Source organism: Corvus kubaryi, unplaced genomic scaffold (genome assembly GCF_017639235.1).
Source record: "Corvus kubaryi isolate FWS band 111438036 unplaced genomic scaffold, C.kubaryi_AGA036_p1.0 37391, whole genome shotgun sequence".
In the NCBI taxonomy this organism is placed as follows: domain Eukaryota; kingdom Metazoa; phylum Chordata; class Aves; order Passeriformes; family Corvidae; genus Corvus; species Corvus kubaryi.
The window spans coordinates 7,274,227-7,286,839 of NW_024581130.1; the positions used below are offsets into that span (position 1 = coordinate 7,274,227).

General features: G+C 45.5%; 1 protein-coding gene across 1 annotated transcript in view; it reads right to left on the reverse strand.

Annotated features, from left to right (window-relative positions):
- Positions 1-542, reverse strand: part of PTGFRN (prostaglandin F2 receptor inhibitor) — a 67,576-nt gene extending 67,034 nt beyond the window's left edge. The window contains exon 1 of the mRNA XM_042037894.1: positions 10-542. Within this exon, the coding sequence (XP_041893828.1) occupies positions 10-542 (533 nt within the window). The remainder of the gene's footprint in view (positions 1-9) is intronic.
- Positions 543-12,613: the final 12,071 nt, after the last annotated feature.

The window sequence follows — 12,613 nt, forward strand, 5'->3', positions numbered from 1 at the left end:
GAGACAAACTTTCCCAGGCCCGCCCCCGCCCGCAGGTAGCGGGGGCGGCGCGGGGTCCGGCCCGGCCCGGCCCCTTCCCCCCGGGCGGGAGAGAGGGAGGAGAGCGGGGCCGCCGGCCCCGGGGCGCGGAGGAGCGCCTCAGCCGAGCGGGGCCCAGCGGAGGACGGCGCTGCCCTCGTCGCCTCCCTCCCTTCTTCCCTCCCGGGGCCGCCGGCGCCGCGCACACGTGGCCCGGGAAAGCCCCGGTGCGGGGAGGGCGGGCTCGCCCGGCTGGGAGTGTCCGCCGGAGCCCCGGAACGGCCCTTGGGCAGCGTGGGGCTGGGGCACTGCTCGGTCACTCGGTCCGGCCCCGCCTCGCGGGGGTGGGGTCCCCTCGTGTCCGCTCCCGCAGCGCGGGGGTCGCCTGTGGCCCCTCTGCTCACGCCGTGCGCACAGAGCCACCGCACACGCGTGGGAGCCGCTGCTGCCCCTGTCCCCAAACACAGCCCCCGCCGGGGGCTGCCTGCTGGGCTGCGCACCCCCCAGGCACAGCGGCCACTCATGCCCCTTCCATGCACTGCCGGGTGCGCCCACTCGTGTCCCCGGCCCTTCCACGGGCAGCACGGCAACAGTGGGCCTGCCCGTGCTCCTGCGATCCTGCCCTGCTCACGGCCTGGGTCGGGAGAGGGAGAGCAAGGATACCCTTTGCCCCATGCACTTCGTGGATAAGGCCACCGCTCCCTCCCTACTGGTGCCAAGCAGCCCCACAAGCAGCACTGCCCTTTTTGGGGACTCTGTTTCTTTTCCCCTGCCTGAGATCCCAGTTAACTCAGTAAGGGGCTGCTGCAGCATGGCATTTGTGCCACCGCTCCACCGCCTTTCTTCCCAGCCTGCTTGGAGATTTTTGTTTGCTCGGGGATTTAATTTCCTGTTTGTTTGTAAAAACAAAGAGCGGAGGCACTGGGCGGCTCTCTAGTAACTCGGACAGTTATCTGCTCTTTCAGTCCCCTTGCCACATTCGTTGGGAAATCTGTGCCCTCCTTGGGCACATTTTGCTGTCTGTTGCCCAGGCTCCCTGGTAGAGAGGGATCCGTGTTACGCATTTCCCTGTGTGGGGAACCTTTGATGCCTACCCATGGTTTGGGGCAACTGCTCCTGCACAAAAATGGCTGGTTTAGGCTTTATTCTAGTGTCTCCAGTGCACTTTGTTCTTGAGCATGACTTGGCTTGGCTGAGGTTGTTTGCTCCCAGTAGCAGGAAGTGTGTGTTGTGTTCATAACTGAGCATGATTATCAGACTGGATTTTAGGCTGGACTTTATTCCTTCTGTAATGCTTTACAGCAGAGAGGGTGTTGCCTGACAGGAATGAAATGAGACCCTCCTAAAACTGATGAGAACTTTCACTGTCCAACCACAGTTACCTGAGCTCCTGCACAGAGTAGATAGACCTCTTTGTAGAGGTGTCTGGGGGACACTTGGTCCTGTGCACACTGAAGTTCTCTGAGCTCCCAGACAGCAAATGAGGCTGAATCCACAAGTGTGACTGAGAAAAGACTGCCCGAACAAAACAAGGCTGTCTTCAAATCTGTTTACAATGCCCTCATATCCCTGCTTGTTCTTGCTGCCTGTTTCCAATCAGTCTGCTCCACATCCTCCTTTAGCCAGCATTTAAACAACTTTTTCTTCACTGGAAAACGTCATTTCCATAAACCAAGACATGTCCCTTACATCAAATTCAGAAAACAGGTTAGAAGATCTCTCACCCTTGCCAGTCAGCTTCCATCACACTGCTTAAGCTCCTGATCCTTCTTCAACCTTTAGTCCTGAAACTCTTGCTATCCTGACCCATAGGTGGTGTTCTCACCTCTCACTCTTTTACTTCAGTAAGAACCACTTTTCCTCCACATAGTCAGACTTCCAGACAGAAGGGCCACTGTAACCCATTCATCTGACCCATACACAAAAGCCATAGATTTTTTTCCTCAGCAGTTGGATCAAAGTGAGTTAGAGAGACAGCACGTCTTGTCTTAAAGACTCCAAGTAATGGCAACTGCCTTCTTCCACCTACTAATTTATTCCAATGTTTAATTATCCTTGCTGCTAGGAAATTGCTTCTTTTAAGGCTGAATTTGTCTAACTTCAACTTCAAGACATCAGAACTTGTTATGCCTTTGCCTACAAACCTGCACACCGATCCCATTTTCATGGATAAGTAACTATACATGGTGCTCCTATCACTTCTTGTTTAACTGAACAGATTGTTTTCTTTGAAGCCTTACATTGTAAGATTTAGTTTCAGTCGCTGCAGATTTTTTGGACTCCAGTGTTTTTAAGCGTGTTTTTTGGCTTGCAGGCACCCACCCTGGGTACAATGCCATTGTGGTCTATACACACATGCTGTGCACAGACTAAAAGTCATTTCTCAGTCATTGTTTTTCCCCTTCTCTCGTAACTAAAAATGGAAGTAGACTATTTCCTACGCTGTACAAAAAGCTTGTGGAGTTCATTACCCATGTTGAGTCTCCAAATCTCTTTCTACATCTGTGTTTTTCCTGAGAGCATCTTTATCCTGCCATTCACCACTGTGCTCTTCCCCCCCTCAGTACATGGCCTTGCAGCAGGATGTGTTAAAATACATTCTGTAACATTGTGACAATTGAAGCAGGTGTCTGAGATCCCTCCTTCAATTTGAGAGCCACTTCTCCAAGGCTGATAAATCGCCAGCACAGATGACAGAAAGAGCAGGTTTGAAGCTGACCACTGTGTTAGTCTACCTTCTCCTTCAAAGCCTGTTTTCTTCTCCTTTTTGTGTGTCCTACTTTCAATGGATTGTTACATGTATGTGATTATGTCATTTTCCCCCCTTGCCAATTCCATTTTGTATCGTTCAGCTATGAGAGCCAGTCTGAGCCAGGAGCTTTCTCCAAGTTGAGACAAATATCTTCCTCTGTTTTTGTGCATTTTCTATGTTTATTCATGAGCTGCAGAGTAAATACATGGTCAGTTGTTTGTTTCTCAGGAAGGCAGCCCATTTGACTTTCAGTGTTTAGCATGTTGTTGATTTGAGTAGATAGCACGTATTTATTTATTGATGATGCTGTAAAAATGCTTGCTTACGTTTCTTCATACCTACATTTCTGCATAATGTATGGGCTGAAAGTGTCTCATTTGGGGGTAACTAGGTTAGCCAGCAGAATTTCGGGGAAGGATCAGGACTGGAGTTGTTACGTTAAACACATTATTATGCATGCACACATTCATGAAACATGAACACACCCTGATCCTAAAGAAACCCACAAGCAACCACTCCCTACTTGCACCACTCCTCTAATACACACTTGCTAGCTTTTGCAAAGTTTCTCTCTTGGCAAACATGGATAACAACTCTTGTTCTCCCCACCTTGTTGCCTGAGCAGTGGAGGACAGGGGTGAAATGTCTGTGTATGAGGCCCACATCCAGCATGGAGTGCGAGAGTAAAGAACATTTAGAAGGGCTGTATGTCTCTGACCAACAGCAGAAGGACCTGGCGTGATGAGGACCCAGCACCTTGCTTAGGGGCAGAGGTGCAAAAGTGCTGCTCTCGTGCAGTGCAGATTGCAGGCTGCAAACCTTAACCAGGGGAGAAATCTTTTGGTGTCATTGCCTGGCGTGTGGCAGCCAGGAGCTCTCCACAACAAACAAGAGGCGTAGGCAGACAGACAGGTAAGGCCATGCTCGACTGCCCTGTCAGCAGCACAGCAGCCTCTAAGGGCAGGAAGGGGGCTCTCAGTGGCTTCCAAACTGTTTGCATGAGAACCCTGAGGAAAGGGAGCCGCAGCACAAACGTTGTCCTGGAGACATCTGCACGGGGATGTGCTGTCTCATTTAAAGACCCTTTTCTCAAGAGCTAGGGACTTTATCCCCAGCACGCTGGCGAAATTCCACGTTGCTTGATTTCATTCCGCCCCTAGGTTCCCTTTGTGTTTCCAAGCAGGCACAATACTCGTCTTCATTTCCTCTCCTCAGCTCTTGTTAAATTTCGCCTTGCTCCAGTGAGCAGATTGCGTGTTCCAGCCAGGGGGCTGCCCCATCACGGTTGTGGCTGACGTGAGCCCCACACCCTCGGAGCTGTACACTCGGTTTTGTGAAATGTTTCTCAGCGTACCTGGATGGAAAATATATGTCCCCCTGTCATTCCCCTTTAGCAGTTGAACAGAAGTATGGGCAATAGTAGAGAGCTCACAAAGAACTGTGAAAAACTCAGCTTACCCATTTATGTATTATGCATTAAAACCTGTCTCTATTGAGCTGTCCAAGATAAAGTCCTACTGGCATGTGATCAAAAGCGTAGGAAATTACCTTGATTTGTCCTGGCTAGAGCTGGCTGCCTCATGTAAAAGTATTTGTGAATAAATTATTTGCAGATTGATGAGGAAAAAGTGAGTAATTTATTTGATGAATATTGTTCAGCTGGCTCTTGAGCTAACCAAACCATGAGGAAAAAATATTGGTGAATGATTTATTTGAAAATCTAGTTGAAATTTGACAGGAGAAAATGGTCAAACAATCTGCCACTATTATTCAAATTCCGGTAGACCTGGATAGTGTTCATACACTACTAAACCATACCCCAGTGCTTCAAGCCATGGCCCTAAAGAAGATACTGAAATATGAATTCAAATCTTCAAATCTATACTCACCTTCTCCTTAAAAGAGATTCTCTTCAACCACAGCCCCAAAGGTACCTATTAATGAGCATAGAACAGATTCTACATTTGCAGTTATTTATTCTTATTTATTATTAAGACACTCTGGAAACTCTCTTGCCTGATAGAACAGCAATGAAAATTGAGTACCTTTTACTCCTCTACAGCCTCCCTTCAGTGGATCTCTAAGCACTTTACAAATTTCAATGGGTTTAGTGTTACAGCTGTTCTGTGAGGCAGGAAGGCATAATGAAATCCAGGAAAAGTAGAAAGCACACACCACATGCTACAGGTTTCTTTACATCCTAAACTCTCAAACTTCTTGAGCGTCTTAGGCTAGATTCCTTTCAACAGAGCACATCATTCAAAGACTGACTACATTTTTCAAACCTGGCTGCCTGAACTTTGATTCCTAACTACTTAAGCACTCGTAAACACACCACATGCTGAGCTCTTGTTGAAATTTGATGGAATTTCTGAGCACTAAACACATGAGGAAAACCCCACGTGTCGTGATAATTTCCATGCATATGTACAGGTTTAGCAGCATATCTCTAGATGCTTGTGTGCTTGATGGTCTCACAGGTTAGAGCCATAACAGCTGTGAAACAGGCAGGTTGCAGAAACCTGCCTGTGGCTGCAGGTTGCACATCATGTCGCTGTCACCACCTGAGCAAACCACATGCAAAAAGGTTTTCCAACCTGTTACGCAATAAATGACACATCCTCCTACCTCCTGCCTCCCTCTTGCCTTTCCAGCAGCAGGGTTGCAGTCCCTCTGCTGTTTCTTGGTTGAAATGGTGAATGAAATATGAGGGACTTGCACTTCAAAGGACTGGAGAGATGTTAAAGATCTGATGTTAGATGTTATGGCAGCTCCCACTACAGCATGAACAGTAAGGATAAAATCAACACCCTATTCAAACTACTGGACGTTTCCTTGTCAGCTTGAGTGCAGACAGGATTTGATCTCTAGTACCGAACTGAGCCTCTGCAACCAAAGAATTAGGGAACAGAAAATACATTCTAAGGCAGTACGTGACAAAATTATCCCCACAACAACTTGCACTCTGAACTCCTACAGAAGTGAATAATTAAATAACCAACATATTTTTATGTAAGGAAGACTGAATATCAAATTTAAAATCTGCTGTCAGCCTTAACACAAATAAACTATAAACCCAAAAATAAATATTTGTATGATTGCTGTTGATCATTAGAGGCAGTTTAAAACCCAGATTTACTCAGTGAGATTTTTATTCTCCTTCCCACTGGCATGTCTCCTCTCTTGAACCAGGAAAAATCAAAAGGATTCAATTTTTCTTTCAGGTTTTCTCTCTTTCTGCAATGTGACTGCAAAAAATCATAGGGGAGGATATTGCTCTGTTTTAAAGGAATAGATTTCATTAGATACGGAGAAGGAAAACAATAGAAACATTTCTCTTGGCATTTATTTGTTTTTATATGGATTCTCCTAGGCAAAATTGAAGTCAGGAGAGAGGGGGGTCTCTGCTTATAACGGGAGCAGGTACAATTCTTACCCTTCTCCGAATTCACTCTCTTGGTACTGACCAGTTACACTCCATTTTGGGAGCTTTTTTTTTTTTTTTTTTTAGTGAGGTCAATCTGAGCTTAGCTCTTCTTTGTGTTTTTTACCTGTGGGACTGCTGTCTTCCCACATCAGAAACAGGCTCAAATCCTTTTCTGACCTTGATTGTAATGAGTAGGACATCCATGCAATGAGAATAAATCAGATTAAATTAGAAGCAGGAACAGTGCATTTCTCTGGCAGGTCCCAGAACTTCACATATTGGTGCCTTCTATTACACAAGGTGCATAACCCAACCTTGACTTCAGGCCATTCTGAGACACAGAAATTATGGAAACAAGAGGCCAGGAGGTCTCTGCCTATGCTAGACTGAAATGCTACATATAATATACACTGAGCTGTCACCTATTATCCCGAGTTGATTTAAAATAATCTATAATCCAGGGATGAGAAGTGAGCACCATAGGATGTGTCAAATCCTTCTCATACAGCAAGACAGTGTCGTCATTATACCAGACCATGAAAGAAGAAGCACACTGTCTCTTCAAAAAAGGACTTCTAATTTCTCGAACACTATGGCTAAAAGAATCTTTTCGAGTGCATTTACATTAACAGGAATTAATTAAGAGATTAGGCTAAGGCTGGTGATTAGGGCCCTGTCTGAGAATGTGGGCACACTTTATTAACAAGAGCCTAGAAACAGGAAGGAGGCTCCACACCCCCTGTACATATAAGCTAGTGCAGTCACTGCATTCCAAGGAACTGAGATCCCAGTACAAAGGATGATCCAGAAGTCAGTCTTCTGGGGATCTTCCCTCCCCTTGATGGGACTAGAGGAGATGCTATGAAGAGAGCTTTGTGTTCTCAGACAAAAAAGAAAATCTGGGAAAGTCAGTGAAGTCTCAGTGTGTGTTTTTCAGGTTAATTTCTAACTTGCAGTGCCAAGCAAAGAGAATAGAGATGCAAAACACATGCAAAATAAAACCAACATAAAAGTTCAGTGACAACTGGCATATTGAAAGCCCTGCTTTCAGCAGAGTTCCAGAAAGCATCTCAGAGAGCTTAATAAAGGAGAGCAAAGCAACCTCTATGCTTATATATATTTCCAGTCCTTTTGGCATCCAAATAGTCCAGCATCTCCTGCCTATTGCAATTTGCTCTCTTTTCCTCTGTTTTTTTTCCCATCGAATGACCAGCTAACTAGCTATTGAGCCAGCAGAGACAAAAAAAAAAAAAAAAGGTCAGAAACTGCAGATGTCTCAGTGTTTTTGCCCAGGGGACATTAGATAACAAGCTGTTAAAGTCTGCCTGCAAATCCACTGGTTGACTTGCTATTCTTGAGTGTCTTCGTAAGGCCTCATTGATTCTAGTTTGGCACTTTTCTGTTGACCCCGCAGCGTTTTGAGGAGATCTGCAGTACAAAAGGCTCATCAGCAGATCTTCTGTGAGTCTTGGATAATGGTCAGAGAAGCTGTATCTCACCCCAGACCTTCAGCTGAGCTGTCAGCTGAGGGCTCCTGTTCTCTGCTAGGATGCTCCACACACCTGTGCCTTGGCAAATCTTGCACCCTGGAAGATGAGCACTGTCAGAAGGTGCTCCTGTATTGGCAGCACGGGGAATGTGTCTGCTGATCATGTGGTTCTTCAGGACACCCCAAAAAAATCCCCAAAAGTCACAAGGTAAACCACAGCATAGAGTCCCCTTGCGTACTGTGTGACCATAGAGACTGCAAGCAAGGAAACACATTCAGATTCAAATCACAGTATATGAAAATCTCACTAATTTAGACCCAAGGGACTTCAGAAGAGGGCAGATTTTGGCTCTCTGTGAGAGTACACTTTCTGCATATAAAGTCACTGGAAAATGTTCAGTAAGGCTACTCATACTGTGTCCCTCAAAATACACTTCTGTGACTGGGGACTAGTGGCTGTCATTCATGAATCGCATGTCCTGTAGCAGAATAAGAAGGGCTGATAAAAACAGCATGAATAAATCCTATTAGCATTGTTTTAAGGAGACCTCCACTTCAGCCCTTGCACAGATGACTGAGCAAAGCTGGGCAAGTCTGCACGGGGGCTCTGGCTATTTTCTTGTATCCCTGAGGGAAACAGCATTTCTCTGTGGGTGGAAGGGATGAGAGCCTGCACATTCCCTGCCACGCAGACTTCCCGTGGGCTTTCAGGCCAGCTCCTCACCCACCACCACGCTGTGGAGTGGTGTTTCATGTGAGCAAGATGACTCAAGAGCAAGGGAGATTGAGGAGCAGGGAAGGACTAGTGCAAAAGGAAGTATCACTGCATTTCCAGAGCTTGTCACGGAGGATCAGGGCAGCTGGGTAGCCTTGGAGACAGAAATTGAAGGTGTGTTATGGGGATTTACATGCTGCGTTTGGAAGTCCTGTTTCAATTTAAGATGATTAGCAATATCTGTGAAAGCCCTTAGGAAGCTGACTCCTTTACATTTTTATAAAGGCATCAGACAAGGCATAGCCCTTTTATTTTAGCAAGAATTTCCTAGCCAGTGGCTGCAGAAATGTGCTGCTTTTCTCCTTGCTGCGACTAGGCAGCTGCTGTGCTCACTAGATTATAACCCAGGCTGCATGGGAAGATTTGATTTAAGGCAAGCCTGGCTGATGACTCTCTGCATGTAAAACTTCCAAACAAGGAGGAGGGAGCAGCTGCAATTACAGTTTTGAATTGGGAAGTGAGAAAATATAGATAATTTCCGTTTCTGCAGCAATGTGAATAATTATCAAAAAGAAAATGGTTGACTGGCAGCTAGAAGCCTTGCTCCTGCTACCTAGAGCAATGGGCCAGTAACAGCAGCACAGATGAAATCCTTGGACAGAGGGGTCCATTTCTAAATTTTAAATCTCCTTTCCCCATTCTCATGTTTGTTTGTTTTTCATTTTCACACACTTGGAATTAACATTCCCCCACCCTGCCCCAAGAACACTGTGTGTTACAAGGTTTGCATGTGAATATCTCATCTGAGATTTCATGTTTCCTCTGCTCACATCTCAACACCAATCAAACAAGACTGCAAGCCATTCAGGCACTTAGCCTCCATAAAGCATCCCTTTCTAGACTAAAATCAACACCGTTTATTCTTAAGAACATTTGAAAACCAGCCATGTTTAGCAGGTGATGGGCACTCCCTCCGAAGTTGCTTTGACATAGTGCTAGTTTTCAGGTGTTGTCCCATCTCAGACAGGAACTCCTAGCAAATTTCATGTATCCAGAGGCTGACAAACCCATGGCAATAGCCTTCTGAAGCGCTAATAAAATGCCAAGCCAAATCTGGAATCATACTCTGGCACAGGAATGTGGGCTTATTTACCTGAATGCTGCAATGCTTCTGCTGCCAGCTGAACGAAGGTGGTGCCCCATGTGAGTAACCCTGGCTCAGCTGAGCTACCTGGCCACTGCACAACAAGAAGTCCAGTGGTACTCAGCTGGTCTAACTGAACATGCACTGAAATGCACTTGGCTAGCAACACTGAAAATCCACAGGATCCTAATTAGAATGATGAAGTAGTCAACTTTAAAACATCGGTACAATCTGCTACGAGCCCACAGACTCTCAGAAATAATGAGCATTAAAGGAAAAAGCCTCTTCAGAAAGGAAGGTCTCACTGATATCTTAGATAGCAGGCAATGCCTTTTGCATTTCTTGGTGAGCTTCTGTAGCCGGTCTTCTCCGACTGCTCCTGCCAGCACATGTTGGAGCACATCTCATGCCTATTCAAACAAACAAAAGAGGATGTCTCGTCTTTCACTTTCTCCTTCCTCCATACTGTGGGGAATTACTGCTCTTCTCCATTCTGCTTCTCATGTGGAGAGAGTAATTTTTAGTTTTTTATTGCAGTAAAAATAATACAAAGCTTCATGAATGAAGCTGGCAAAATACAGAATAGGGCTTTACTCTTCATGCACAAAGATAAAATGGTAACATAATATTTAATCAGGGAGTGAAAGAAAGAGAAGTGAGTTCATTAACTTTTCCCTTGAGTGAAAACTCCTGTTTTCATTCTTCTTTTATTTTTATTCAAATAATTTTCAAGAGAACACCATCCGTATGCAAATGCATATGTGTTCTCAGAATACAGCTTTCTTTTATATAGATGATCATGAACTCACTTCAATAAAGGGAAAATGTCAGGATTTTTTCACAGAAATAATAGGCCAGGCAGCCAGCAGTAAAAGCTCTATTAACCTCCAATTATCTCTCCCACACTCCCAAGAGTTTGTATACTTCAGTGGACAGTGTTTTGCAGCACCGGACATCACAGATCCAAACTGCTTTTCCTCAGACCTTCTGTGGGAAGAATCACATGCTACTTTTTGGGTTTTGTAGGGTTTTTTTCCCCTAGTCACTAATGACAGCAGAAGAGGAAGAAGCAGCTTTTTCATTGAGTTCTCCATGAAGCAAGATCCATGATCTTCGGAGGCTCCATAATGCTGTGTGAAGATCCATGTCTCCACTTCTGGATGCCAACAGGAGGTTTAGATTTTTGCCAGGAGTGAGCTCAGAGGCAGAGCTGCCTGTGACACAGAAGGACAGGGGAAGGGCAAACACCCTTTGATGTTGAATGATGGGCAAACATCATTCAAAAGGTGACATTTGAATTGTGCCCTCATGCACCAGAGACCTGGAAATGAGAATGTGATTTGCCCGGCAATGGCAGGGGAAAGGCACAGGGTGACAGCTTCCAGTCAGATTTTGAGGGAACGCTGAGTCTTGACACAATTGCCCATCTCTACCTTCACCTGTTTAACAAGCACTGGTTGCCAGATCCCTGCCTGGGGTGAGGCACCAGCTCTGCCTCTCCTGAGGCATCCACGTTATGGGGAGGAATGTTCTTGACGTGGAGGCAGCCCGGCTAAAAGAAGCCACGCAAGAAAGAACAGAGAAGTTCTGCCCTGGGAGTGCCTGCCCAGAGCCACTGATCTGGACTGTGCCACTGAGCTCCACCCCAGCAGCTTCCCCATCCATACTCTGGTGGCTGCACGCTCCAGTCCTAAAGCACAGAGCACGACAGCGCCGAAATAACCCCAGAGTTAATATGTCCTGGAGGTATCCTACTTTTCAAGGAGCGTGTGCTATGTCTCTTCCAAATGCTCCCTCTTAGGGGTGTTGCCTCCAGATACACCCATTTGGAAAGCACTTTGGTTGTGCAAAAGTTTTTGAAGAGATGCAAACACGACCATTGAAATAACCTAAGCAATTCCCACACCCCCTCTGTGACATAAAAAACCTACTTGTCTCCCATCACCAGGACATGTTATTTCTTTATTTTTCCTGCTGTTATTTCCTTGTAGATAACCACATTATCAGAACCCACTAATTTATGAGGAGCAGACAAAGACCAGGAGAGTTAGTCCCTTCCTTGAAGATGTTGATTCTGTCAGATTAGTATGTGAAAAACAGCCAGGAACTTCTCAATGAATCTTTCTGGAATATTTCCTAAGCAGCTGCTGATTCTTTCTGGGTAATAAAAGAAAAGAAATCTGAGAGGAGAAACTGCAGCTGCTGCCTCAACAGAAAGAGCTTATTATGAGACATTGCACTCTTTTGTTTTTTCACTTCATTTGTTTGGGTTTTGTTGGGGTTTTTATTTTTGCCGAAGTGATAAATTGCTATGGAAAATCCACACCAGGAAATTTATATATATGTATGTGTGTACATATATATATATATACACATCCCTACCAACAGGCAGGTTCCCATATAACCACCAATGATGTCAGCTATTTTGGTTAGTAATGATTTTGTCCCCTGTGGTGTTTTGATCCCCTTGCTACAGGACTCAGATTCTGGGATTTGAGCAATTTGCCACCCGTGCCTGCCTCTTTCCAGCGCTCTCTGGCTCAGGTTACCTCCATTTAGAGTGCCACAGTGCACCATAATCCTAGATATCTTCTTATCTGCCTGCGTGGTGATTGTGTTCCGATACTAAACCTTTCCAAGAAAGGATCATATCTGCATCGGATTTTTAGGCCCTATCACAATACAATAACTGATAACAGGGAACACGATCTGCAGAAAAACACAATTCTCTAGGCTGCACTTAAGGCAACCTTTCAGTCCTTAATTACCCAACACTGAATCAGAGAGGAAAGAAAGAAAACCAGCTCCAAGCATCTGCTCCCACAGTCCCTGAGGAGGAAACCCGAGCTGCCAGCCTGGAGTCCACCACCACACAACATTCCTCCTGCTAGGAGAGCATGGGGGTCTTATGCTTGTCTTATTCCCAGAGCTGGTAGGAAGCAAGGGATTATGGAATGTGATGTTGTCAGGGCAGACTCAGCTCAGCACTTCCAAGAAAGGACATTCAGAAAAGCTCAGCATCTTGAAAAGAATTACCAAAGCTTTTTGAGTTCCACAAAATGCTACTT